The 26,216-nt window shown below is 43.3% G+C and overlaps 1 protein-coding gene across 7 annotated transcripts in view; it reads right to left on the bottom strand.

Moving 5' to 3' along the window:
• LOC120447472 (RNA-binding protein Musashi homolog Rbp6) overlaps positions 1-26,216 on the bottom strand; it is a 176,639-nt gene that overhangs the window by 84,689 nt on the left and 65,734 nt on the right. For all 7 annotated transcript variants that reach the window (XR_005616053.2, XM_039628865.2, XM_039628866.2 and 4 more), the window contains exons 5-6: positions 18,237-18,321; positions 15,302-15,343 (exon numbers count right to left, since the gene is read on the bottom strand). Coding sequence is in view for 6 of the 7 variants with exons in the window: in XM_039628865.2 (XP_039484799.1) it covers positions 15,302-15,343; positions 18,237-18,321 (127 nt within the window). In the remaining variant the exon portion in view is untranslated. The remainder of the gene's footprint in view (positions 1-15,301; positions 15,344-18,236; positions 18,322-26,216) is intronic.

Here is a 26,216-nt window from a genome sequence, read left to right as displayed (position 1 = left end):
CTTCCGCTCTCCGCCTCTCTCTGGCTACCGCTATTTTGCGCTCTCCCGCTTCTCGCGCTCTCGGCGCAAACTCGGAGAAAGCATTTCCCCTGGCTCCGAAGGAAAAGCGGCAGCGCGGTCGGCGGCGACAGAGGCTGCTGCCATGGCAGCTTTATCAGTGCCATGAAATGTTGTTCCCGGAAAATAACCCAAAGGAAATGCTGCACACGCACACACTAACACACACACACACACACACCCGCGCAGAGCGCCATGTGTGCGAGTGTGTGTGTGCAACCAGCAGCAGCAATAACTGTGTACATGTAAATCCTGGTTTGTTTCATTTGCCGATTTGGAGCACCGTCCTCCGCAGCGCCCCGCTCATCCGATCTCCCCGCGCCGAAAAGCCCGCCGGCACTAACTTTGTACGCTTGATGATGATAATAATGTTGCCCCTTGCCAGGCGCACTGAGAGAAAAATCACCCCAATTGCAAATCAATCAGGTCGGTGCATTCTTCGGTACAAAATCGAAGCTAATTAGGTTGTGTGTAAGAATATTCTAACAATGGAATGTTACAGCTTTAGTGGGCTTGCTACAGAATTAGTCACTCAAAGTTAAAAAAACTTAATGGAGATCCTTGTACACCATTAAACCCTTTTTAAGTTGTATAACTTTAGATAAGTGTCCTTTAAAATCGTTATGTATTTGTTTTTCGCTGTGTATCAAACGAACCGTGCCCAAGCCAAGTCAACCCAACAGCAATCCCAATAGCAAACCCCAACCCAGAATCAAACCCAAACTCGACCCAAAACCCAGAACTCAGAGCCCAAAACTCCAGCCCATGCCAATCCAATGCCAATCCAATCGCACGGCCACACCAGACATCGTCTATGGAAATTCGCATGCCGATTTTCGAGCGATTGCAATTGATTTGTAATGTATTTCATTGTTGTGCCAGTGTGTGTGTGATACAGAGAGAAGACGGTGGTGGTGAGGGGTATAAAATTTCTATTGATTATTTCTATTGCCTTTGTTCGCCGCTCGTCGCTTTGTTCGCCATCTAATGATAGCTATGGGGGCATTAAAAATGTCATATACAATAGTTTTTGTTGCCAACTAGCCGAAAGCATATAAAGCAGGACTTAAAGACCAGGAAGTGGACCAAGTGGCAGGTGCATGGCCAGGGATAAATTGTAAACTTGGCCGCATAACGCCGCCAGGACACGCAGCAAAAATGGGAAATGGGAAATGGCAAATAGGAAAATGGGAGCAGAGAGGCGGCTATCAGCTGGGGAATTGGCATGTGTACAAGTCAATTATGGGTCAAAATCCACACAGGAGTTGAGTTGACTGGAGTTTAGTCGAATCGAGCTGGGTTGAGTGGCAAACACTCGAAGCTGACGCCAATGCCGTTGCTTTCCTTATCCTTAGCTTTTCTTTGCTTTTCCTCGCTTTTCTGCCACTGGTTTTCCTTTGCCTCAGCCTTAGATTCGGCTTCTTAGCGCAGCTCAACGCACATTTTTATGAGTTCATTCGCTGCGCTCCTTTTAATACTCGCTTTAAGGACAACGCAGGGTATATGAGGTGTATAACGACCACACAATTTTTGCTAATTCCGGCAACTAGGAGTGATAGGGGCAACAATGTTAGCAATCTTCCATTCATAATCCTTTTCATATCCTTACAAGCGCAGAAACAAGAACTGTAAAAAGTTGATGTTCACATTGTGTAAAATGTAGTTTTTGTTCAAAAACGAATTCAAAAATATAAATTTTATAACTTTTTATTAAAGGGGAACCATTTAACTTCTCCTAAATGTAACTCTCCAATTAGTAGTAGTTATTTTGACCTTATATAGTTTGGAAAAGTTATGGAAAATGGTCATTTAATCTATTTAAAAATTGTTAAAGGAATTTAATTCCGAGCTTTGTCATTTGTGTAGCTATAAATGTTTTATTGTGGTCAGTTATAATTACAAAACGTTAACAACATTCGTATAGGGGTATATTTTTTCACACAGATTCCATGAATTGATTTCGACTTATTTATGGTTATTGATATTGACAGTACTGCTGTTGCCGAGTATCCTGCAGTTGGGGAAATAGAAAAAAACATAATACAATTCTTAATTTGAGTTCTTTTTTGATATCGCTTCAAGACGTGTGCGAGATGAAAGGAGGCGAGTAAGAAACGGGGGGTTTCGGCTAAAGTGGCTGGGGTAAGCTGAACCATCAGCCATTGGCCATTGCAAATGAAACATGTTTGGCTTTATCGCATTTATTGACGACTCCGCCGGGACGTTTTGGTTGCCTTCTTCCACGGCCACCGAAGCCAGATCAAACAAAGCCACATGGGAGGCGATGAGGGGATGCCCCTGGAATCGCGCTATCGAGCAGCGGCAAACAGACTTATAAAAACATTATTTTATGTGCATGTGTGTGGGGCAGATTTAAGCGGAAATGGGCAAACTGAAATCACTAAGAAAAGCATTCATAGATAACCAGAGGAGCGTGATGCATGTGAATATGATGAACCGTGAAACTTGCAAAACTTATTGATATAAAATTGCTTATCGAACGCATTTTTAGACTACTGTTGAGCTGAATATTTAAGAAAACTTGGAGAAAAATGTAACTTCAAGTTTAGTCAGGGTTAGTTTCTATAAATTTGGAAGTCAGCTTTATGTGGGTCTACAAATCTGAAAGTAAATCTAGAAAATCTAGCAGGTTATTGCGCGAACTGAGACTGCATTTAATAGCAAAATATGAATAAGTTATGCCCGAACCACTGCGAAATCCTCGCTGGATGTCCGGTCGCTTTTAGGCATTCCACTTGTTAAGAGCTTACGCCGCGAACTTGGCTTTAAGCCACGCCAACAAATGCCACTTCATTCGGCTGATATTTGTGGTCATACTCACACACACACAGACACCAACACACAGCGAAAATAGCAAAATCACACACATCCTTTTACCATCAATTCTCTAAGCAACAAACAAACACACGCACAAAAATATAGAGAGGGGCGCGGAGCAGGAGATGCGGCAACACGCAAAGCTCTTTTCACTACAAAACGGAAGTACATAGAACCAGGAACAGCCCAAGCGGAGGAAAGCGGTGGAAAACCAGGGGGAAACCAGGGGAAAAGCGGGCCAACACACTCGCATACCGCCACAAGCTTAGAGCAAAATACTGTGGCAGAAACTACACACCATCGCAGGGGGCAACTGGAAACAGGAGCGCACGAGATATTCATTCTATCGTAAAATAGGTGAGCTGGCAAGCTGGCGAGTGTGGAAAAAACAAGCGCCAACGCTCTGGTCAACGGATAACAAAACATAAATAATAACGACAGCACAGTCAGGATGCCCAAGGATGCTGGGGAGAACGAAGGTACATACATATACCATATAAGGCGGGGTATCTGGTGCGCCACCTACTGGCTACTGGCCGAAACCTGATCACCACACATTCAGTAAAAATCATATTCAGCAGTAACATTAGCCGCAAAATTAATTAAGTCATTTCGATTGGGATATGCAATCTATAAGATTTATTTGAGACCCCTCCAAACATTTCTGTTTAATATAGGAAAACGTATTCCTTGTATTACATCCTTGAATGGCATCTGAAATAATTGTTTTGTATGCAATGAATCAAGGGAATTCTACATTGCTGTGACCAATGAAACAGGTATATATTTCTATGAATTAAGATTAATGAGCCTTCTTTTCTTTTTTGATTCCTCAGCAAAATTCCTTTCTTCATTCTTCTTAAACTGGAGTATAGAGAATACAAAAAATCCAAGTGTAATATCATTATTCAATAAAATGTGCTTTTGTTATTTAAATAATATATTTGAGGTCAAATGGGTTTAATTAAAGTAATTAATTACCTTAGGCCATGTGCCATACCGAAATGCGATATTAAAGGACTAAGTAAGAAGTCAAAATACAAATAAAATAAGATAAACTCCGACTTGAAACTGGTTAAAGATGGCTTTATTCAGCAGCCAAATATCTCCGTTCCGGGCTCCGTTCAATTGAAATGGAAAACGCTTTCGGCCGGGCTTGCCTTCCTGGAATATCCTTAATCGCCCTGTCCTATCGGTTTCCTGTGAGCCAGAACAAAAGCAACCGAAAACCGACCGGACAAGGGCCGAGAAATGGGTGGCAGGATAAGAATAAATCCCCCACAAGGGTACGAGAATAATGTGAATGTGAACGCGCATATAACTCATTTATTCATTTACTATACTCGTATGTGGCAGCAGTAAAAGTTGTGGGCAAGGAACAACGAAATTTTGTGAGAAGTTGTAAATACGAGAATATGAAAACATTTAAAGGGAATCGAGCTTCAAAACTCTGCGCATTCCCCCGGTAAATAAATATATTAAGGGAATTTCGGTGCTTGCGTGTATTGAGGCTTGCGTTTGATTTAATAGTTTATTAAGATACGAGCACCAAGTGCAGATTACGGCGGGCAAATTTGCTCTGCGGTCCGCTCGCCACCCCCAGAGTTTCCCCACCACCCTCGAGGCACCCGAAACCACCACCACCACCACCACCTCGCACTATTACCGCCACCCCGGAAAACCCGGCAAGACACTTAAATGTGACGACCACTGGATTTTGGCTGTGGTTTATGGGCTTGAGCCGGGGCATAAATAGATTTCGGGTTTCTTGCCTTCAAAGGAGTCGGGGGCAAATGCGAGATTCTGCCCCAGTATTTAGTTACACCACTAGTTTGGTTGCGAAACTGTTGAACTCGATGGATTTCGCGCGAGTAAAGTCCGCTGGAGCGTGCCTCCTCAATCAATGCAATTACTTTATACGCCCGTTTAGTATTTACACCGCTTTTCATTTGGTATTGACACAGTGCTTATGTGCATTTATCTCGTTTCTTTGCGCCAGTAACTGATTCATTTTCATTGCCAATTTGTTGCGCTCGGCAACACGGGCACGGGCAAGGGCACGGGCACTGGCTCATTTAAAAGGCTCATAAATTAATATTTTCACGCTTTAAATGCCACAACAGGCGTACTACAGGATACCGGCGTACACGTACAGGATACATATTATACACATTATGGGCTTGTATGTGTCTGCCTGCTCGCTAGGCGATTAAAATGGCTGTTAATGACAAGTGAACGTTATAAATTACGGCGATGAGGAATTTCTTTTCCTTCCCCCCACCGTCTCGCTGACTGAGAATGGCGATGATGATGAGACCATGGATGGGATGGATGCTGACGGGTTGTATCTGCCGGAGACACTGAAGGCTGCCTAATTATTTAAGATCAAGCGGCGGCGGCGGGGAGATGCCAATGCCAGTGTGCAGAACAATGAAAATTAAGGCCAAAGCCATAGACAAAGTCGCAGCCTCAGCTTCGATCTAATGATGTTGTCTTGGCCTGTTCCACGCCTCGATGTTATTAATGATGGCCTATATGACTACCTACTACCTACCACTACCACTTCCACTCCCACATACATACGCATTCCCTCGGCTGGGAATTATGTTGGAGTTTTGGGTATCGTTGCCTTTAAATTACGTATACGCCATATTTTCTACCGGCCCTCTCATGTTCGCTGCACTGGGGAAAATGTGTTGAAAAATGCTATTGTCATTTGTTTTATTTAAATTTAAAAGTCTATTTCATCTTTAGATAATCTTGGCAATGAGCAACGGATGCCTTGCATTAACTCATTTTTAAGGCATACATTTAGTTACACTTTAATGTAATCCATATAAAACGGTTTGTATAGTGTGCTTAAAGAACAAGAAATTAATTATTACATTTTCAGTAAAGCTAATTCCTGAACTGATCACATTTCCTCAAACAGACATTCCTTTATAGAGGAATGGTCTTTATTTCCGGTGTAGTTATGCGCTCATTCCATCGCTCGTCCTGTTTAGGCAGATGTCGGATGTGGTGGGTGGCCGAGGGGAGGTGGTTTGAGAAGGGAGTGGGTGTTAGTGGGAGGAGTGGGCGGTGTGCAGTGAGCGATTGAACCAGCAAACAACAACAACGAAGGCGGCAATAGAGATGATGACGGGGAAGCCAGCACACGGCGAAATCAATGTGTGTGATTTGCCAATTATGTGGGTTATACTGCCAGCGTTATGTGTGTGTGTGTGTGTGTGTGTGTTTCAGAGGGTGTGTAAATGTATGGGGGCTCTTTCCAGAGGGTGCTATGTGTGCGTGTGTGTGCGCCTCGTCATTACCGCTGTTTCCATTTCCGGCAGACAGGCGAGGCTTCGATGTCAATTTCATAAGCAATTTACGCAGACAGCGGGGCGGGGCGAAGGGACATCGAGATCGAGGTGAATCCCATTCGATTTGCCAACTGTTGAGGCCGAAATATATTTTTCGAACGGTGGAAATTTAGTGGCCCCCTAATTAACCAATTTTGCAGGCTCCGTGTCCGGGGAAAAGTTCACACGTACGACCACGGCTTTGTCCTAATTATTGTGCTGCCATAAACAACACAAAGGGCCAAGGCAGAGACAAAAGTAATGGCCACCATAATTCACAGTTACTTATTGTTTATCCGTTCGTTTGGCCCGGCTCAATGTGCCCCATAATTTAACTGGCCCAGCCGAATCTTTCGCCTCCTCCTTCTCCGTTCTTGGATCTCGGTTCGATTTAATGGCAAAGCCCACAGAAATGTTGCAATGATTCGCATCCTTGAAGCTACCGGCACTCTCTGTGATTTAAATGATGCGAATTAATTTGGAGAATTCTCAACTCCCCCTCGCACAAAGACACACAAGCTCACAAGCGCTCACACTTGCAACCTGTGCAACAATGGAAGGCAGAGAGGATAAAGAATGGAGAGAGGATAAGGCGGCGGAAGGCAGGGAAAACAATTGCCTGGCTGGGGGAAAACAAGAAAACAAGGCCAAGGAAAATCTCAGTGCACATAACCGAAAGCCAAAATCGTGGCCATAACTATGTGCGGCTACCAGAGAGAAGGAAATGGCAAACAGACAAAAAATAAAAACACAGCAAAAAGTGCATGGGGAAAACAAAAGGAAGTGCACAAAACAAAACAATGCAACTCGGGGCCTTTCGATGTGTGAAGAGAGGGGTCCTTCGCCGAGCCGCAGCAGATTGCATAAAAAATAGTTGAAGAGCCGGACAGCAGCACCACCACCAACAGCACCAACAGCACCAATAGCACCAAAAGCACCAGCAACAACAACAGTGGCAACAAGAGCCTGCCACATTGGTGGGAAACATCTCTTTTGGGTGGTGTTGCAAGTGGGTGAATGAGCTGGATTGGCGGCTGGAGGAGGCGAAAGTTTAAACAACTATTTATTATAAAATACAGAAACTACAAAATACTCAAACGAAATAGGCACGCAGAGCTTCAAAGAGGTGCGGAATACTTGATTCCCTTATAGTACAAAAGATATACCAATCCAAGGAGCATTGGATTAAGAAGATAATGTGGACATAACAAGAATAGACAATTTTTACTTTTCATTTATAATCCTCTAATAAAAGTGACAGAAATTTGCTGATAAAATTTAAAATAATCTTTGATGATTCTTGCCCAACAAATCATCGTATAAGTTGGAGAGTTTCTTTTAAGATCCTATTAATGAGCTATTAAGCTTGGCTATATCTTAACCCCGTTTTACAGGGTATCAAACCTATTTAACTCGCACCCAGAGAGATAAATTCAGGCAGACAACAGCTGAGCATGAAGGTGGCATCAGGTTTTTTGAGACAGCAGGAGGTCCAACCAAAAGTACCGAGCTCAGCCAAACCAAAACGAGCGAAACGAGACCAAACCAGACCAAGAGCCACCGATCCGATCCAAACCGACCAGAACAGAGCAGAGCAGACCAGACCAGGCCAGGCCATCCAATCCAGCATCCATCCAGCACAGATGAGAGAGCATGGAAAAGCGGGAAAAGCGGGAAAAGCGATGCACTGAAGCCTCAGCTGCCGAGCCAAGCCGAGCCAAAGGAGCAACTTTTACGTGAAAATGTTCAAAATTTAATCAAATTAAAGTGAATGCGCCGCAGGCAAACATATTTCGCACGCCGAACGAAAGAGACGGCGGCATGCCGAGTGAAAGAGAGAGGAAGAGAGCGTGAGCGGCTGACGGGATGTGCGACGAGGATAACAGGCTGGCAACTCGGCGCAAGTTTAATATGTAAATTGTTTTCACTCGGCTTTCGTTGCTTTCGACATTAAGTGGTTATCATAGCCATTTATGAGGCTGTTAAAAAGTATCCCATTAAACATAAATGGCCGTCCTCCGTGCTCCGTCCGCTCAGCTAGAACCGCATAGATAGACAAAGTATCGGGACGTTTCTAAAACGCCCCTGCTCGCAAATCCAAATCCAGAATTTCGATGGTCGCAGCTGTTTCAGTGGTTTCCGCATCTGGCAAAGGGGTTGGAAAACCCACTAAATTCTCCCTCCCGCACTCACGTGTATACCGTGTACATAGATATTCTATCCGAATTCCGTTTACCTGTCAAACTTTTGCCATTTGTGGCCAACATATTTTGAAGTTGGCCCGCACACACAGCATTCTTGTTAGCCACCCACCCGCCCCATTTTCCCGGCCCTCCTGCCCACAAGTTCCGCACACCCACGGCAATTTCCCAGAGACAGAGCCACGTTTATGCCTAAACTTTGTCAATTATTTGCGGATTTAACATTTGTAGCTGGTGCGGATTTTGATTTTTGATTCGAGTTTAAAAGGCAGCATTACAACAACAACGAAACCAATAAGACTCGGGAAGTTCATAAGCTCTGGCGAAATTACCATGACACACTTTAAGCAAACTTCGAGCAGGATAATATGGACAGTCTAATGGAAATGGAATGGAAAAATTTAGAAGAAAACACTTTAATTCAGAATGTTAAAAATGCAAGACAAACGTTCATATTTGATACCATTTATAATTAAGTCAACTAATGGTGATAAACACAAAGCTTGAATTTTGATATATTAAAATGTCATTTCCTAGAAAGACTTAAATAGAAGACTTCGGATTAAATAAATATTTTAAAGCTTAAAAAACAATTGAATAAACAACAAGCAACAAAGTCACATTCGAAATGATGTCATTGGTAAGTATTACAAATGCCTAAGCTTAATCAAATTCAGGGAAACAATAAAACAAACACATGAAAAAGCATTAAAGATTATTAAAAAAACGTAAATAAAATACGAACATGCATGTACATGTATATGGCTGTAAAAATTGTACACAAAATTGCCACACGTATCTTTTTCAATGCAATAAACACATTTCAATTTGCTCCACAGCCCACCTGATTTTTACGGGCATCATTAGCGCCATTTTTGCAATCAATATTTTTTGTTGCTTGTACTTTATGCTTGTATTTTTGTATTTTATACTCGTATTTATTTTTTAGCGAGCATTTTTGAATATGCATATCAAATAACTATCAATGCCGTCCAAGGCCTGCCACTTGCAAATGCTGAAGTCTCGCAACAAATTATCAGCGCAAACGTCATCGGCACCTGTCGTGTCCTGTGCCACGCCCCCGCCGCCACCATCTCCTGAAAAATCTTCCCGCCCTTCATATCACACTCTTGAATCTGGAAAACTCACCTCCGCCTCCCCGCCCGTCTGTTCGAAAGTTATAAAAAGAAAGCAGACAACGAATATTGGCATAGAAAATCAAAAATAAAATACGAAAGGGACGAGGAGTTGCGGGGTGAAAGAGGTGGATATATAAGCACGAGTGAGATAGAGAGCAGTTCACATTCTGTTGACGTTGATGGCAACACTTGCAATTTGGCAATTTGATTATTTTGGCAAAGGCTAAATAAATGTGTATGCAAAGTGGGTGGTGGTGGCGGTGGTGGCTTTCTGTTGTGGGGGAGGTGGAGGTCATTCGGCACCTGGTCACTGCACCCATCTCGCTCGCACCCACTTCTGCGCTCTCGCTCCCACACTCGTTTATTATGCGTAGCTCGGAGAAAGTTTCGCAAAGTAATAACGCCGCAAAAGTTCAACTTCAATTGAAATAAATTAATTTCAACATTCGGACTGACAGCGCCAACTAACTGACAATTACACACACTGCGAGATAGTGTGGGTGCTACGGGGGGCAAGCGAGATGGAGATATGAGTGAGAGAGACATACTCACAGCGTGCCGCCAGTCGCATAAAATAGTTGAGTAACTTTGCGATATTTTTTTTATATATATTTTTCGCTTGGCTTTTCGACTGCGCTCCTGCTGCTATCTTTTGTTGTAAATGTAAAATAATAACGACAAAATTGCACTTTCAACTTTTTGACTTTTTCACATGCCATTGTCTGCAGCAGAAAGTTGAATTAATCGACCCGACCCCAGTCCCACTGAACTTTTACCCCAGAACCGCCACCATGCCACCCAAGAACTGCAGTCAGACGCATACTTGCCACATAGTTTGGCTGCCTCGACGACTGTTCCATCTTGATTGATTACATATTTCACAAGTTATTGCGCAGGGCGGCAAACGGAACCGGAAGTGTGGGAATGGAACGGGAAGTGCAGGGGAAGTGGCAGTGAAAGGGGTGAGAAACACACGTATTTATTAGATTTATGGGCTGGCTTTCATGTCTGTTCTGTTCAGCTCAGCTCAGCTCAGTTCTGTTCAGTTTGGCTGGGTTATAATGGATTCTGCCAAGTGTATTCACACAACTTTTAATGTATTGGAATTTCTCCGTCTCCCCATTTCCCCATTTCTCCGCTGCGCCTTTGCTACACTTCTCCATCTCTGTCTGAAATGCGCCACATCGCATCCGTCGCACACCCGAAGGTACTAAAAAAGTAAAACTCATGTCGAAAGCGGTAAGCTGTGGCAATTGACTGAAACTGCCGGTTTAAATTAGAAAAGTTTGCACAATGTAAGTGTACAACTCCCCCTCGCTCACACATACACTCACACTCGCATAGCCAGCACACACACAGAGATACAAATACCCACACATGAGCGGCACATTCGAGCGTGTTAATTTAATGCCAGGATGCCAGGCTGCCAGGACACAGCTTTTGCCATTGATGGCCTCTCGAATGAAAGAGATGTCTGCGCCTGGTCAGATCCCAGAGAGGATGGGTCCAAAAGTAATACTCGTTGGGAAATCTATGGGCCGCACAATTGTTTACGTCTAATTTACCTACAAAAATGTTGTGGGACGGGATAATTCAGCAGCTGTCGAAATAAAATTCCAAAAATGTCACAAATCACTTTCACAACTGTCAGAGTCTATGATTGAGTGGAGCATTTTTCAATAACCTTTGTCATTCCTCCCAGTTAAATTACAGCATATTGAGAAAGTACCCCCTTCAAATAGTTCCCCTATCTCTCCTATATTACTTTCTAATATTTATTCAGCAAACAGTTTGCAACAGACAGCACTGGGAAATCAATAAGTAAATACATAAACAACATCCGGTTGTCTATTATAGAATCATTCCAAGTAATAAACAATGGCTTTCAGTTAACTATTCAAAATACGGCTTATAGTAACCCCATTAAATTACTTTATCAACCAAAGCGTGTTACCTGACTAGCTTCATTGAAAAACTCTATGAAATTCTTTTGTGAGAGAAGATTTTTCCTGGTTTCCTTGCGCTATTCATTGGCCCATAACTATGCGGTTCAAGTTGATAAAATAACTTAATCTAAGCAATGCCAAGACCGAAATCCGATCTGTGCATATAATCCACTTATACGACCTGTTCGTGTACGCACCTCAACTCAACATTAAAGGATTTACCCAACTCAACGATTCCGGAATATTTTTTGCACACACGCACTCCACGGGGATAAGGAAGCAGATTCATATGGGGATATGGGGATATGGGGATGTGGGGTCCGGTCCCATCGCTTTTCTTTTGTTCCGAACAAACAGCCATAAATCCTAGCCAAGTTCAAACTATATCTGCTGCCCCGTTCTGCTGGACCGTTTCGGGGAAATTCATTTTTTTATGGCGCACTTATATGGGACAGGACAGCGCAGCCCAAAAATCCATTTCACTTATTCCCATGCACTTTTATGGCCCAAGTCCGCCAGCAATTTTGCACATTAAAAGCGAACTTTTTACATGACATATGTATGCCACTCTCCCCCCATTTTCTATTCTTCGCAGCCGCCCCAAAAATATAACTAACACAAATATACATTTCATATTCATGGTGGGGAGTGCTTAAAAAGCGAAGAAATTAACTCGGCTAAAGTTTCGGGGGAGGAGCTTGCGACATGTGTAAAAAAGCAAAAAGAAGAGCAAGTTGCGGCTGTTTGGGGGGTGAAAGTAGGGGATGCTGCGAAAGTAGAGGCCTACTTAGCACCCCTCCTGCTCGGAATGTCCCCTATTCTCCGGCTGCCACACTATTTTCTGTTAGTCGGCTCATCTGCATTTTATGGTCCAAAAATATCACAATTTTTTCGCATTTCATTATGGCGCGCTATGCGTGTGTGTGCCACTGCACTGAGGGAAAAAAGGCAAACCTCTGTATTTTCTGCTTAAAAATTCCAATTATAAATCAATTATTATGTAGCTTGTTGGCATTACACGTATAAACTAAAGTAAATATATTTTATAATATTTTTAAGCTTAATTATTTTTAACTATATGAATTAACCAACATGTATTACTAACAACTTTTGGTTAACTTTTCAACTGTAAGCATGTGAACAAACTACCTAAGATATTTTAGGTTATTTTGCTTAGCACTAATTTGGTAAATTAAAGTGGGGAAGATTTCTTGCAGTGCCCTTCCGTGCGTGTGTTTGTGTCCCAGCGAGAACTTAGCAGCGTCATTTAGTATGCTTCATTTCATTATGTTTCTTCCCGTTCCCCACCGTTGGCCCCATCGAGACCAACCCCAAACTGCCTACGTCTACGCTCCTTTTTTAAAACTCTTAACTTTCGCTGCAACCGCAAGCATTTTGGGCCGCATTTTGTGGGCAATCCTTCCTTCTCAGCCTGGTCCTCGTTTTTTGGTCCTGGCAAACGGGCCGAGAAATTGTCCTCCCTATCATTCTGCCACTCGCATTTCCCTTTCTCTTCTTTTTAGGGGGTGGGGGGTTCTCCCGATTTCTCTTTTTTTTTTGTTGCTTTTGATGTCGCCTGCACACTTTTTTCCTACAGATATCTTGGGTTTTTTCGCCATCGCACTGCGTAGGAAAACTCCTTTGGGTGTCCCTGCCATTTGCCTCGCACTAAGCCTGCTGCCATCTCTCTCTATACCCCATTTGCCGTCCCGCTCTGTCAGTCATTTTTTCCTCGTAATTTTCATAAGCAGCCGTTAGACGTTGGATTTATGTTTTTAAACGCCTTTTAATATGCGAGAGGATATTCGCGCGTAGCACCAGATCCCCAGCGAACACAAAGCCACTCGCAAAATGCCGCATAGCCAACGTCCTAGCCACGCCCCCCCCCCCAGCCTCTTTGCTCCTTAAAGCCTTAAGCCACCAACTCTCCTCCCGAACATCCTTTTGGCTCCTTGCTTGTGGCTGTCTACTTCTTGGTAACGCCGCGCAAATCCAGTGAGAATGCGTTTAAAAAAATATTATAATAATAACATTACGTAAATAATTGTTGGCTGCTGTTGCGGGGGGGGGAGGTGTTGGCTGGTTGGGGGTGCGAGTGGGGCTGGTAATTTCGGGGGGGAGGGGAGGTGGGTGGTTTGGTGTTTGGGAGGCACGCGCCTCTGGAATGGCAACGGAAATCAGCTGCGTGTTGATAAGCACGCATATAGCTCCAAGGAAAGTTGCCGACGACCGAAGGATCTTGGGAAATGGCGGAGTGGGCGGCAGGAAACAGGAGGCTCTGCCTTCGACTTTGTTTCCTTGTATCATGAATGTGTGTGTGTGTGTAAATGTATTTTGAGCTAGTGTGTGTGTGCGTGCCATTTGCGTGCGTATTTTTGGTGTGCTTTGCGGTTTGTCGTTCAGCCGAATCGGTAAAAAGTTACCCAGCTAAACAAGTCGACCAGGAGTATATACACGAACGGTTAGGAAACTATTCAGAAATGCGTTTTTGGGCCATCAGCTTTAGACATACTTTATGATTTAAGAAGAATACCGCTCGAGGTGCAAAGGTTGGTAAAGATAGTTTGACATAACTCCTAGAAATCTAATATGATGACAAGACATTTTGATCTTTTAGAGTTAATTCCTTATTATAGGTTAGAAAAGTAATAATTTCAGTAATGGTATTGGTTGCTCTTCGTATTTGAGATTCAAATTAATGCACGTGCCTTAGATGTGTTAACTTTAAGCTTTTTAATTGGAACCATTAATATAGAGCTCCCCAATTATTTCCTATGAACCCCATAGAGATATTTGTATAAGTGCCATCCGTTAAAAAGGGTATATATCAGCATAAAGGAGGCCAGTAAGAAAAAACGGGGCACATTTGTAACGCGCTGTCTAACCGGTACAAAATGTGCGTGTGGCAAGCTTAGAAAGAGAGGAGAGTCGCTGTTAGAAAGAGAGGGGTGGATGCGATGGCTGCAGACAGCAGCAGTTCGCAGTGGTTCCTCCTTGTGCCTTTGCTTTTTTGCCGAAATTCTGTTGTCATCATCACTTTAAGAGAGCTGGTGTTAAGGTGGCATTGTGGGTGGCACAAGTGGGTGGGCGATGGCAGTTGTTTGGTGGGTGATAGGTGGGTTGTGGGTGGTGGGTGGTTGCAGGAAGCCAGAGCAACCGATGCCTGTCAGACACAAAGTTATCTTCGCCTCGACTTGGCAGCCCCGTTGTTGTTGTCATCTTCCGTTTTTAATTTCATCTGCCATTTACTGCTACTTATGACACATCCTTTTGCCAGCCCACCTCGACCACACACACACACACACACACACACACCGAAAACCACGAAACTGGCTGACAATTTCTCGGGCTGCTTTTCCTGGCTTGCTGATTTTACCTTTTTTCCCTGTGCACTTTTATACCCTTTTAGAGAGTTCTTTTGTTGGACTGTAAAGGTAGGCTATGCACTATATTTTACGACTGCAAGTAATTATTTGCTAAGTATTATGTCGAGTTTACTCTAGTCGAAATTAGCCATCTGTTGCCCAACTGGAAGTCTCTGGTGGTTTAGTGGGCATTCTAAATTCAATGTTATAAAAATATTTTATGTTTAGCTTACAACAAAGTTTAATCAGCAATTTCTGAACCAGTTTAAAAATTAATAAAAAGTTATTTAAGTCAGTTCAATAAGTAAAAAGTATCGAGATAGCCTTCCCCACTTAGAGTATATATTTTTGGGTGGCTTATTTCTTATTTTATATATATCAATTTTGTTGCGTTCTTTTTGTGGAACTTACCTTGGGATGTGCACGGCGCGGAAAAGCTACTTTCGGATCGACCTGCGTGGGAAAATGGAGAAAAAAGCGGAAAAAACATAGAGTGAGTCCAGGGAAGATCCGAAGGAAATCGTATGCTTAATGACATTTAAATGAAAGGAACATTGCGCACAACTCTTCATATTAATAGCCGCGCATAAATCTTGCATAAGCCTGCACTGCACATTAAATGAAATTGCCCCAAGGGGAGTGGGAGTGGCAATGCGAGGGGGTTGGTGGTGTGCGGGTGGTGCTGGTGGTGCGGGTGGTTGTGGGTGGTGTGACATGGGTGGTGTCTGCTAGTGACTTCGAGCTGAGCACGCACGAATTAACGCGTAACAAATTGCTCGGCCAGCGGGCGTAAGGAGAAAAAACGAGCAGCTTCTACCCAATAAGCAGCGTCATTAAAAATAATTAAAAATCATAAAAATTCAATTTTAAGCATTTTTGCCTCCTGTCTATCCTTCGGCGTTCAGCCGCAGCTCGTCCTGATTTTCCCACTGCTCCTGCTGTCGTCCGAGCTGTGGCTTTCATATTAGTGCAAGGACACAGCTCGACTTGACAGCTGAAATAAAAATTCTGGGAGCGAGGGTGGCACTAAATCCCGGCATCTGAAGTGCTGCTGTTGCATTTATCCGGGTATCTTAAGCCAATGAAGGAGCCGCAGAGAGGAAGCAACGCAATATCCTCTGGCGATAACAATTCGCACATACATATACAGATTGTACGTATGTATATACGTGTGTATACGGAAAATCTGTCACAGGATAGGCAGGACATGCGGCTGTTCTTGTTCTTGTTGCTGCTGCTGCTGTTGTGTTTGCCGTTTGCCGTGTTGATTTCCTGTGTGCAGGACGAAAAACAAGAGCAGCCGCATGGCGGGAAATTGATTTTTAGATTAAAATTAAAACTAATCAGCGCTGAGTGGCGAACGCTTTGGTTTCGGAGGATGTCGATGCTTTTGCCTTTTTAAAATACATCAGGCCGAAAAAGCGTAACGAAATGAAATGAAATGAATTCGTTTCGTTTCGTTTCGTTTCGTTTTGCGTCGCTGTGCAGCCAAACGGAAACACGAAAATCCCTGACCGGCCGAAAGTCAGGAAGACGTGTATATGGTATATGGTTGGTGGCATATAGCCAGATATAAACATTACACGTTTCACTCGCACATAATTGCAGTTCCACTTGCGAAATACACAAAAAAAAGGAACGCTGTTCGCGGCTCAAAAAAACTCAACATAAATGCGCTGGCTGCGCATTTTATTTACAGTTGGCAGGCATAAAAGGATGATCGGATGGACATCGGACCGAAGGACTAGCTGAAAACAGTGCAGCTCCACTCAATTAGGCTAATGCCAATGCGGCGTATGCGTAATGCGTAATGCGTGCGGAATATCATTACAGCGAGCCTCCACTGTGCTCCGCTGCGGCCCATCAAATGCGATTTCCACCTACACAAAAGGCGGAAGGAAGCCACTTTCGGAAATGTATTTATGCAGAGGAATGAGGCCCTGCGTTTGCCGAAGCTGATTAATTAAATGGATAAAATAGAGATGCCACCGGAGATGCGGACCCCACCTACCACAGCCTGCAGCCAGCAGCTCGGAGAACTGAGCCTGGAATCCAGAGCCCGCAGCTCAGAGGCCGAAACCCGGAGTCCGCAGCCCGGAGCCTTTAGACCGGAGCCTGCAAACCGGAGCACGCAGACCAGAGCCTAGAGCCCAAGTCCTAGAGCCTGCAGAACAGAGGCCAAATCCTAAATCCTACAGAGCAGAGCCCAAAGTCAGCAATTTAGTTTGCCTTTTAGGTGACGTCTTCAGCTTTTGAGTCGTCCGTGTTAATACATTTATGATTGGGATAGGAAAATTACAGGGGCTTGGTTTGTGATGTGTTTAGCAAGAGTTGGGTTAATTGACATGCGTATCGAAGGTGGGATGACTTTTGAAGAGGAATTTAGTTTTATAGGAGTTCTATCGGCATGCCCATTGAGTACTTCTGATTGCTGAGTTTAAAGGAATTTTTATGCTATTAATCGTGGTTTTAAGCCGTAGATAGGTAGATGGTAATCAGTGTTTGACACTATAAGGTAAAAATGGTTTTAACTTTCGCAGGGGCTTATTGAGGCTTGCTTTTAGTTTAGTTGTGTCATAGTTCCAGTTTATCTCCTTGTAAGAGTCAACAAGTGTGTTAAATGTTAAATGTGTGCTAAATTTTTTCAGGAATAGTTGCACTTCTTGCCATTCTTGTGCAGTAAAAGGATCAGGATCACTCTACCCATGTCCGTTTCTATGTCCATTTGACTGTCCGTCCGTATGAATGCAATGATATCAGAAAATTGAAAAACTACAACATGCAAAAAATAAGAAAGCTGATTCTATCGATATGTTATAAATTGTTGATTTTAGTATTGCATTTATCCACTTAAATTTAAAATCAAATCTACCAAATTTAAAATTTCTTCTTTGCACTGTCACTATAACGTTCCCTCTGGTTTAAATTCTGTTAAATATTTACTTTAATATTTAAGTAAAAATTACACAACGGTGCTTTGTTGAACGTCCCAAAAAGGAAGAAATCATCAAGAGCGCACCTGAAAAAATTAACCATTGCAGCTCATTTGACGTTCATCGCGCCTGTCATAACAGCTAATTAAAAATTGTTTGGCGTTTGGGCCATGATTTTTTGGAAACTTTCGTATGTCTTTTTTGCCTATACTGTTATGCTTTGACTTTCTAATTGCTGTCAATAGAGGGTGTGGGGAAATATTGGGGGTTATGGGCATGGGAACGATGCTTTTGAGCAAATATTTAACATAGTTACAGTGGAGTTTTCTGTTTGGGAAATGAGTGAAAAGAAAAAAGGGCGAAAAAAGGGAGAGAAAAAAGCAAAAAGCGAAGAGTTCGTGTGTAACATTTACCTTTTTGCCATCCAGCTCGTGTGTGCCTTGGGTGAGTACCTTATCTACGCTATTTGGATCGCTGAATGTGACAAAGCCGAAGCCTCTGCAAGTAGATTTGGAAGGAGATGTAAACAGGAGACGGTTAGCGAGAAGTTCTGCAAATATTTACCCAAGCCAGGAGCCAAGTAACTGAACCTGAACCAGCCCGAGCCCCAGAATCAGAATCAGAAAAACAGAAAGAGAAACAGGAGCCCCGCCTCGGCCAAAGTTGAACCTGCCATCGTCAGTTTAGCACGTGCGCCAATTAGGCGCTCAAATTACATCAAAATATTGCCAGCAAAGAGTGGCTTGTGGGGGCCAAATGAGCAGTCTAAGGCCCATGGCCCCGTTCCCCATTCCCCATTCCCCATCCACAAATGCCCCCCTTTTCGAACTGAACTGTTCGAAGGCAGACGCTTACAAGCCATTACGTAAGGCTCGCCGTCTCTTTCCACGCAAGCTCCGTCTCTTTCTCTTTCTGTTTCTTTCGTCCGTGTTGTGATAAACTTATTCTTGTTAAATATTTAATTAAAATGCTTATTATCTCGCACTGCATTTTAATGAGTCTCCCATGCCAGCCAGGGCAACGAAACGAGACAGCCAAAGACAACAAACCAGCTCACAGATTTTGGGCTGTGGTGGCCCCCCTTTCAATCCGCTCCCTGCAACCCCCTGCCACACCCTGCCACGCCCTGCAACCCCGCGCAACCCCCTTGCAACACCGCCTGTGTGCACGTTTATGTTTATTTGAGTTTTGCCACTTGGCAGCAACGCTTAACGACGCCTCGTCTCCTCGCTGCGAAACTCACAACTTCTTTCAGCCCGGCCCAGACACATGCTCGTATTTGTCTTGCTCTTTTAAGCCCTCCACTGCTGCCACCACCCACCATCGACCACCCACCATTCACCACCCAGAAACCGACGTAAGCCGCCCAATCTGCACCACCACCCCACTCCCCACTCAATCCGAGCCCAACTAGAACCGCAAGCACAGACAGTAATTAACGACGATTTTATTGCAATTGTGGCAATTGTTACGGTCCTGATTCCCCTCAGTGTGGCCCAGAAACCAGGAGCACCAGCCCAGCACCAGCCCAGCACCAGTCGGCCCAGTTAACATGGTCAGGTCCAAATGGTCAGCTGGCGGTGGATTAGAACTAAACAACCCATCTGGCATACAAATATGCTTCGAATTTGGGAGTGTTATGGTCAATGATGGAAATGTAGCATAGCAAGGATTAGTAAATGTGATTTATTAATAAATAATCTAGTTACGAGATAAACAACCATTAATAATAAGATGAATTTAAACTTTAATTGCAAATATTCAGCAAACTTTTCTTAGAATATTATATCGAAGAACATGGGGTTCCTGTTTAGTTGCAATTACAATGTTAATTATATTAGTTCTCATGGCTTTTACCCTAGCTCAAAGTGTGCGAAAATTGTAGAGTAAAACTGTCTGACTTTTATATAACAAGTGGCGTTTTAATGGGTTGATGTCAGAACAGTTTTACTTTATATTCTACCCTGACCTTGCGATAAATCATAGAAACTAAATACACGGTATTCACAATAATTAACTAACTAAAAGCTACGTTCTGTCTGTACTGGCGTAATAATTACAGGGCAATTAATGTGTACAGCTGCTTTCAACTAAACGGAGCTACTAGTTTAGCTGATTGCAAATGTTTTTAATCGAAAATAAATCCTGTGGAAAATTTACAACATGAAAATGTTCCTCTCAGAACATTTTGTGAAATGCAATCATTATGCTAAGCAAGCAAATTAAAGCCGAAAATGTTATTCATTAAGATTTTAAGACATCAATGTGGAAATCTTGATTTGAATAATGCTTGCGTGTCCTGGAACTCCCAGTAATTTTCATTCCCCACCCACAATTTTAGCTCCATTCGTATCTCAACCCTTTTTTGAGCCACTTTTGACATGCAGTTTTATTGTCTGCGTTTTTCCATACAATTTACTTGTCAGTTAAATCATTTGTAATTGAAAGTTAAACAGATAATGCGGACATGTAATTGTTTCATTGAAATTTTATTGCTTACTGGAGGGTAATTATTTATAAGCAAGGATTAAAACTGAGCTTGCATGCACTAAATTTAATTCGGAAAGTATCCTCTGTGGGGATCGTCCGACAATTCATAATCCTTACAAAATGTTTGCTGCTTTCCATTTGACATTCTTTCGACCACATCGCATCGGTGTTTTGCCATAGAAATTGCTATTCAACAACGATGCCAACAAACAATGGCTTGTTGCAAATTCATAAAAACAATTTGCATATGGAAAAGGATTGCCCGGCCTGTTTTGTCTTTGATTTTACCCACTTCCCCTTACTTTTCCACTTTTCCCACCCCATCTACGTGCCATGGATAAGTCATTATTTGTGTGCTTGTTGTCCTGGTATTGGCTTTCTGGATTCTCGTACAGCTGGCACGGTCTGGTACATATTAAATAAACATTTTATCGTATTTATAGACGAACAATTTGTGCAATGTGCAATTTGCGAAAAAGAGGCCTGCACCTATTAATATTGATTTAAATGGGCGATTTGGGGGTGGAATGAAGGGTGGGTGGCATGGGTGGTCGAGAAACTTGGAGTGGCTCGGTAGGCGTAACTTCAATCCAATGTTCAAGTGGGTCACACAAAATTGCAGAACAAAAGCAGGAGAAGGCCGAGTGCCACAAAGTTGAGGACAGAGATTGTTGCAATTTCTGGGGTGACGACACGGACGGCGGCGCTGGGCGGGGAGCTCAAAGTGAAAAGCCACAAATTTAAAAGGCAAAACTCAAAAATAATGTGTCTCCTGTGTGCAATTTACTCACAAATTCAGATTCAATTTATGCAACTCGAGGCAGACCGGCATCAGCGCGAGAGACAGAGTCAGGAATAGCCGCAGAGCGGGACGGCAACAGAGCCAGAATGGTGGAGCGCTCAGGATAACAACAGAATGTGTGCAGGCAACAACAATGGCAAGACCCACACACACAAATGCACAGAGAAAAAAGTGAGGCAAAAACTGGGATTTTAAGTAAAAAATATTTTAACTTAGCAAGGGTTTCAGAAATTAACTTTTTGACGATCATTTGAAAATGAAATAATTCGAAGAGATAGAAAATTACAAAACAAATACGGAATTGTTATTTACCTTCACTATCGATTGCTTTAATTATTTGTTAATAGCAGATTATTGTTTAGTTAATTTAAAACTACTTTAAATATTCGTGAATTCGTGCCGTGTGTGAACTTAGACAATGAAGGAAAAACTAGGCAACAACAAGGGCAAAAGCAGAGACATGCAGCCTCCGACAAGAAAATGGGGTTTTGTGGCGGGGTTGCCGGGTGGGTGGTGGGTGGTTGCTGGTGGGTTGACTGTATTCACCCCTCACAACCCACACCACCCCCAGCACCTCCTAGAGAACATGCAACTTGGGTTGCTTGTTGAATTTTATAAAGCCGTTTCAGAATGCTAATGAGCGCACGCACACAAGCTGCCAGCAGCCAAGGATGATGCTGTGCGATGCTAGTCCGGAAAAAAAGGGGCGGGCGGCCAGGTGCGACAGGTGAGCCCAAGGAGGAGGGGGCGTGGCAATCATGTAACACATACAAACACCGCAGACACGTACCAAACAGGGCTAAAAAGGAGCTAGCGGGGGGCAGATGAGAGCAAAATAAAAGTGTTATTTGAATTGGCATGGCAGAGCTTGAGAAACTTTGTCGAAGATCCTTGTTGCTGCTGCTCCTGAGCTTACGCACAATTTAGCAAAACAACTTGCATGTATTTAGCCCGTAGATACAGATACTCATACCTGTGCAGGAATGCGGATAGTTTACCCGAAGGAAGTGGCGAAGGGGGCGGCGGGGAAATAAAGGAGCCATCCTGGCCAACTCAGAGTGTCTGCAGTTAAGTTGGCGGTTGGCTTGTGGCTGGCGTCTTGGATTACCGTAAATAATCTAACTAAATGAGTTACCAAAACGGTCAAAGTTCACATCAAGGTGTTGTGTGTGCGCGTCTGTAAGTGTGTGAGTGTGGTAGTGTGTGCATTTGGGTGTGCGTGTGCCTGTAATGGGAGCAGATAACAATATTAGAAGTCCTAGCATATGTCCAGTGATCAGGTGCAGGGCGATGATGAGGATATTCCGACCCCCGGCAATTGCCAAAGCCGAAACTGTAACCGAAAGCTCATTTAAAGGCAAATGACGGCTGAAGGGTTGGATTTCGGTGTGGACAGGGTAAATGGAATTCGGGATATCCAGGCCAAAGATTAGTTGAAATTGAGTAAGGTTCAACTGCACTAAATGGAAATATTTTTCAAAGGGCTTATGGCTTTTTCACACACGGCCCACAACCTGAAACCTATTTAAATAAATATTCAGAAATATAAATTGCAATCGATTTCTAAAAACTTAAACGCAGTTACAGCCCCAGCAAGGTCTTATCTTATTATATTTTGGAAAAATGCATAACTTAAATAGTTATTTTAACATATATATATAGTACTTTAGTTTAGCAATTGACCTGAAACCCAATTTGTATCAAAGCAGATAGATATTATATATGGATCAATAAAAAAAACAATTTAGCTATTATTCATTTTCAATTGACGTCCAATTTGCGCGGTTTTGTGCCACGTGCAGTACTTGGTATGCACGGTAAACGGAAACCGTTGCTGGTGCACCTGCAGGATATGGAAATCCCATGACCCCACCACAAGCCAACCCATTTTCTTATATCTCTTAATTGCCTCAACCTGAGCTGACCTCAGTGCCAGACAGAATGACAAACTACTGTGAATTGCTCTTGAAGTCAGCGGAAGTAAGAAAACAATTGTCTCTGTGTCTCCGACATCCACAACCCCACCCCCTTTAAACCCGCCCATGCTGCCACCGCCCGTTAACCCCGCCCATTCGCTGCGGTTCAGTTTGCCTTCGGTATTGTTAATATACAAGTTGCAGTCAAGGCTGGAAATGGAGGCGAACATTATTTTGTCTATGCGATGCTATAAAGCAGAGAAGCCGCCAGCCATGCCCTCAACCTTAGAGCTGCAAAGGGGGTGGGGGATAAGGGTAAGGATTCAACGAAAGTAGCTGACGGCTAACAAAACTTTCAATCCGAGGAGGTAGGCAACGCATATTCAAATGACTTTTTCGTGTAAAAATTTCGAAACAACAAAACAAAAGCGCCCCGAACGAACAATTGCGAGAAGGAATGCAACTTAAGACGACACTGGAGTGCCCGGCGGGGGTGGGGGCGCAAGGAGGCCAGGACCAGGGGGCGTGGCAGGATGAAGAGGCCGTTTCAGGCACCGAGGCTGGAGCTGCAAGAGAGGCGGCTCTTCTAAGTCCCGGCCACAGCGAAACGTCAAATCCCGAGCGCACTAACAAGCACTTGCAGGCGGCCCAAGACGCCGTCTTTGTGCGGTGTGCGTCCTGGCCAAATGTTTTGCCGGTCGAATACCCTCGGGTTGGAAATTAAGACTCCAAATTTCATTACCTTATTTATAGAAAAACGTAATGATTTACCAATGAGTAGTAAATGTGGAATTAGAGAAGTTAGACCACAAAGAAATTCAATTACTCATTTCATTTCAGTAAATTCACTGAATACAGTGAAGTTTTTATGGTTTAACAAAAGTTTACAACTAAGTTCTTGTATATTTGGTTAGCATTTTTAATAGACATTGTTGCCTGGAGCTTAACTCGCTTTTATTATAAAACCAACTAACTTGCTTTAGTTATTAGATTTTAATAACTTTTTGGTGTTAGACACTCTCTTTTAACAGAAGAAACCAGTAGGTTATTCCGAATTCGCAGCCATGCAGGTTTGATTTCATCTCGAAACACCTCTCATCGCCGAAGTGCGTGGCATCTTGCATTCGATCCGATGGAGGCTTTTCTTCTTAAGTTTTTTTTTCTTAGCCACCCCCCTTGGCGGCACCCCTGCCCCACCCCCGCCGCCGTCGCCGTCTCTGGCTGACTGCTGTCGTGTGAAGTGGGGCCGCGTGCATGAAACTTTCACAAGTGGCTTCCTGCCTTGGCTCGCCTCGCACTTTATAAGCCTACGTCTGCCGGGCGGAGGGCTCTGCTCTTTCGAGGGGAGCCAAATTGGGTAGTTGGTTGGGAGGGGGAGGGGGGTGAGGACAAAGTAGAGGCGCCGCCCACGCCCATTTTGCACGTTTTTATGCCTTTGTCTTTGTTTCGTTTCGTTTTGTGTCGTGTCGTTTTCCTGGGCACAAAAATGCATCCTTGAACACGCACACTTAACTGGGCCTGCGTGAGTGGCAACCTCTTGCCACTCGCAATTCCCACCCCCTTTGGATCTTTGGACCCACCGCCTCTCCACTGCACTCAGGAAAAATATTGACCAAATAGCTAAGGATAATATAATTTAATGTTCTCCGAAGTACATGCATATTTCTAAGCCACCGAAAAACTGGAAAAGCTTCCAAGTTCACTTCTTTGCTTCTTTTTCTCATATGGGATTGGATTTCATGTCAGTTATAGGTTATGAATAAAACTAGGAATATTAGATATTTCTTGAATTCAGAGGGAATATGCTATTGAGGCTAAGACAATTAAAAGATAAATACATATGAATTAGTGTATATAGTCAAATATATTATGAATATTTGATAAATATCTTGCTTTTTAATACAGCTAACAATCTTAAGAGATAAATGTATTTTTTTAACTATTGATACTACCAATTTCTCCGGATGCATTTTGTGTGTCCTGTTTTCCTTTCTAGCTGGCTGAGGCTACTCAAGCCTGGCATGGAGACATTCAAGACGACTATGTCGCCACCCCGTCAACGACGTCGAGTCCACCTCGAGTTGTGTGTGTGCGTGCCCTTGCGTTGATGTAAAGCCCCCGCCCACTTGCTCCTCGGTAGCCTCGACCCCACTTCCAGGAGCCCATCCCCCAGTTCGCTATCTATGCGTGGGTCTTGGGTAATTTTATTAATCCAGGCGCAGGAACAAGGCGCTGGCGAGGTAGCTCGAAAAGGGGTTTTTGCCCAACATTTCGGCTAAATATTTAAATGGCCTGGCCATTATGAAAATTTATCGATTTAGTGACAGTTTAAGGACACACATTATGGGCGGCCATTTGTTATGTTTTTATGGTTTCGTCGTATGCCTGCTGCTAATGTCAATTTTTGAGTGTCGTTGCCACATTAAATTCTGCGGCAGCTGGCTAACAAAAAGTCTCGAGTCGGTGCAGAAAGGTGACTTTATTTTGTAATTCATTTTATCATTATGATGTAAGAGTGCGGTGCGCAAAGCAATTACAAGGGAGTGAGTGATTAGGGGCGTCTGTGGGGATCATAAAAATATTCCTTCCTTTATGCTCCACCACTTTTTTTTCGGGAGACTGGGTTTTTCTTTTCATACAAATTCAAACATAAAATGCGCATAAAAATGCGCGGCGGCGGAGGAAAGCGCATGAAATAATCAACAGTAACAATGGCGGGGAAAAGTGAAATTCTGGAGCTGGGGCAATGCTGCCACTCCAGTTGACAACATCCAAGAGTGTGTGCACTGGAAATACAGGATATATATATAACTATATATATATATATATAATATATAATATATATATGCTTGAGTAGCATACCAATCAAACAATATTCATTATTTAGTTCAAAACGAGATGAATCATTTCACGCACTTAGTTCTCGCAATTCTCCCCATTTGTGGATATCTTTTAGGGGTGTGGTATAATCTAAGATTTCTGCACTATCCCCGTCGGAGATCCTTGAAGGATAATGAAAAGTATAATCAACGTTTTTTGCCGTGTGCGTGTGTGAGTGACGTCTCAACCAGCTTGGCCGATGACTGCGATGTCCTAATGGTCTTTTGCCTCCTGTAACTGACTGATGTTTGGCACACACACTGCCACATCCTCACACTCGCCCAGCGACGCCATAATTAATGATG

The sequence above is a fragment of the Drosophila santomea genome, chromosome 3L (genome assembly GCF_016746245.2).
Source record: "Drosophila santomea strain STO CAGO 1482 chromosome 3L, Prin_Dsan_1.1, whole genome shotgun sequence".
NCBI lineage: Eukaryota > Metazoa > Arthropoda > Insecta > Diptera > Drosophilidae > Drosophila > Drosophila santomea.
Note: the sequence above shows the minus strand (reverse complement) of the source record. Positions and strands in the feature narration are given on the sequence as shown.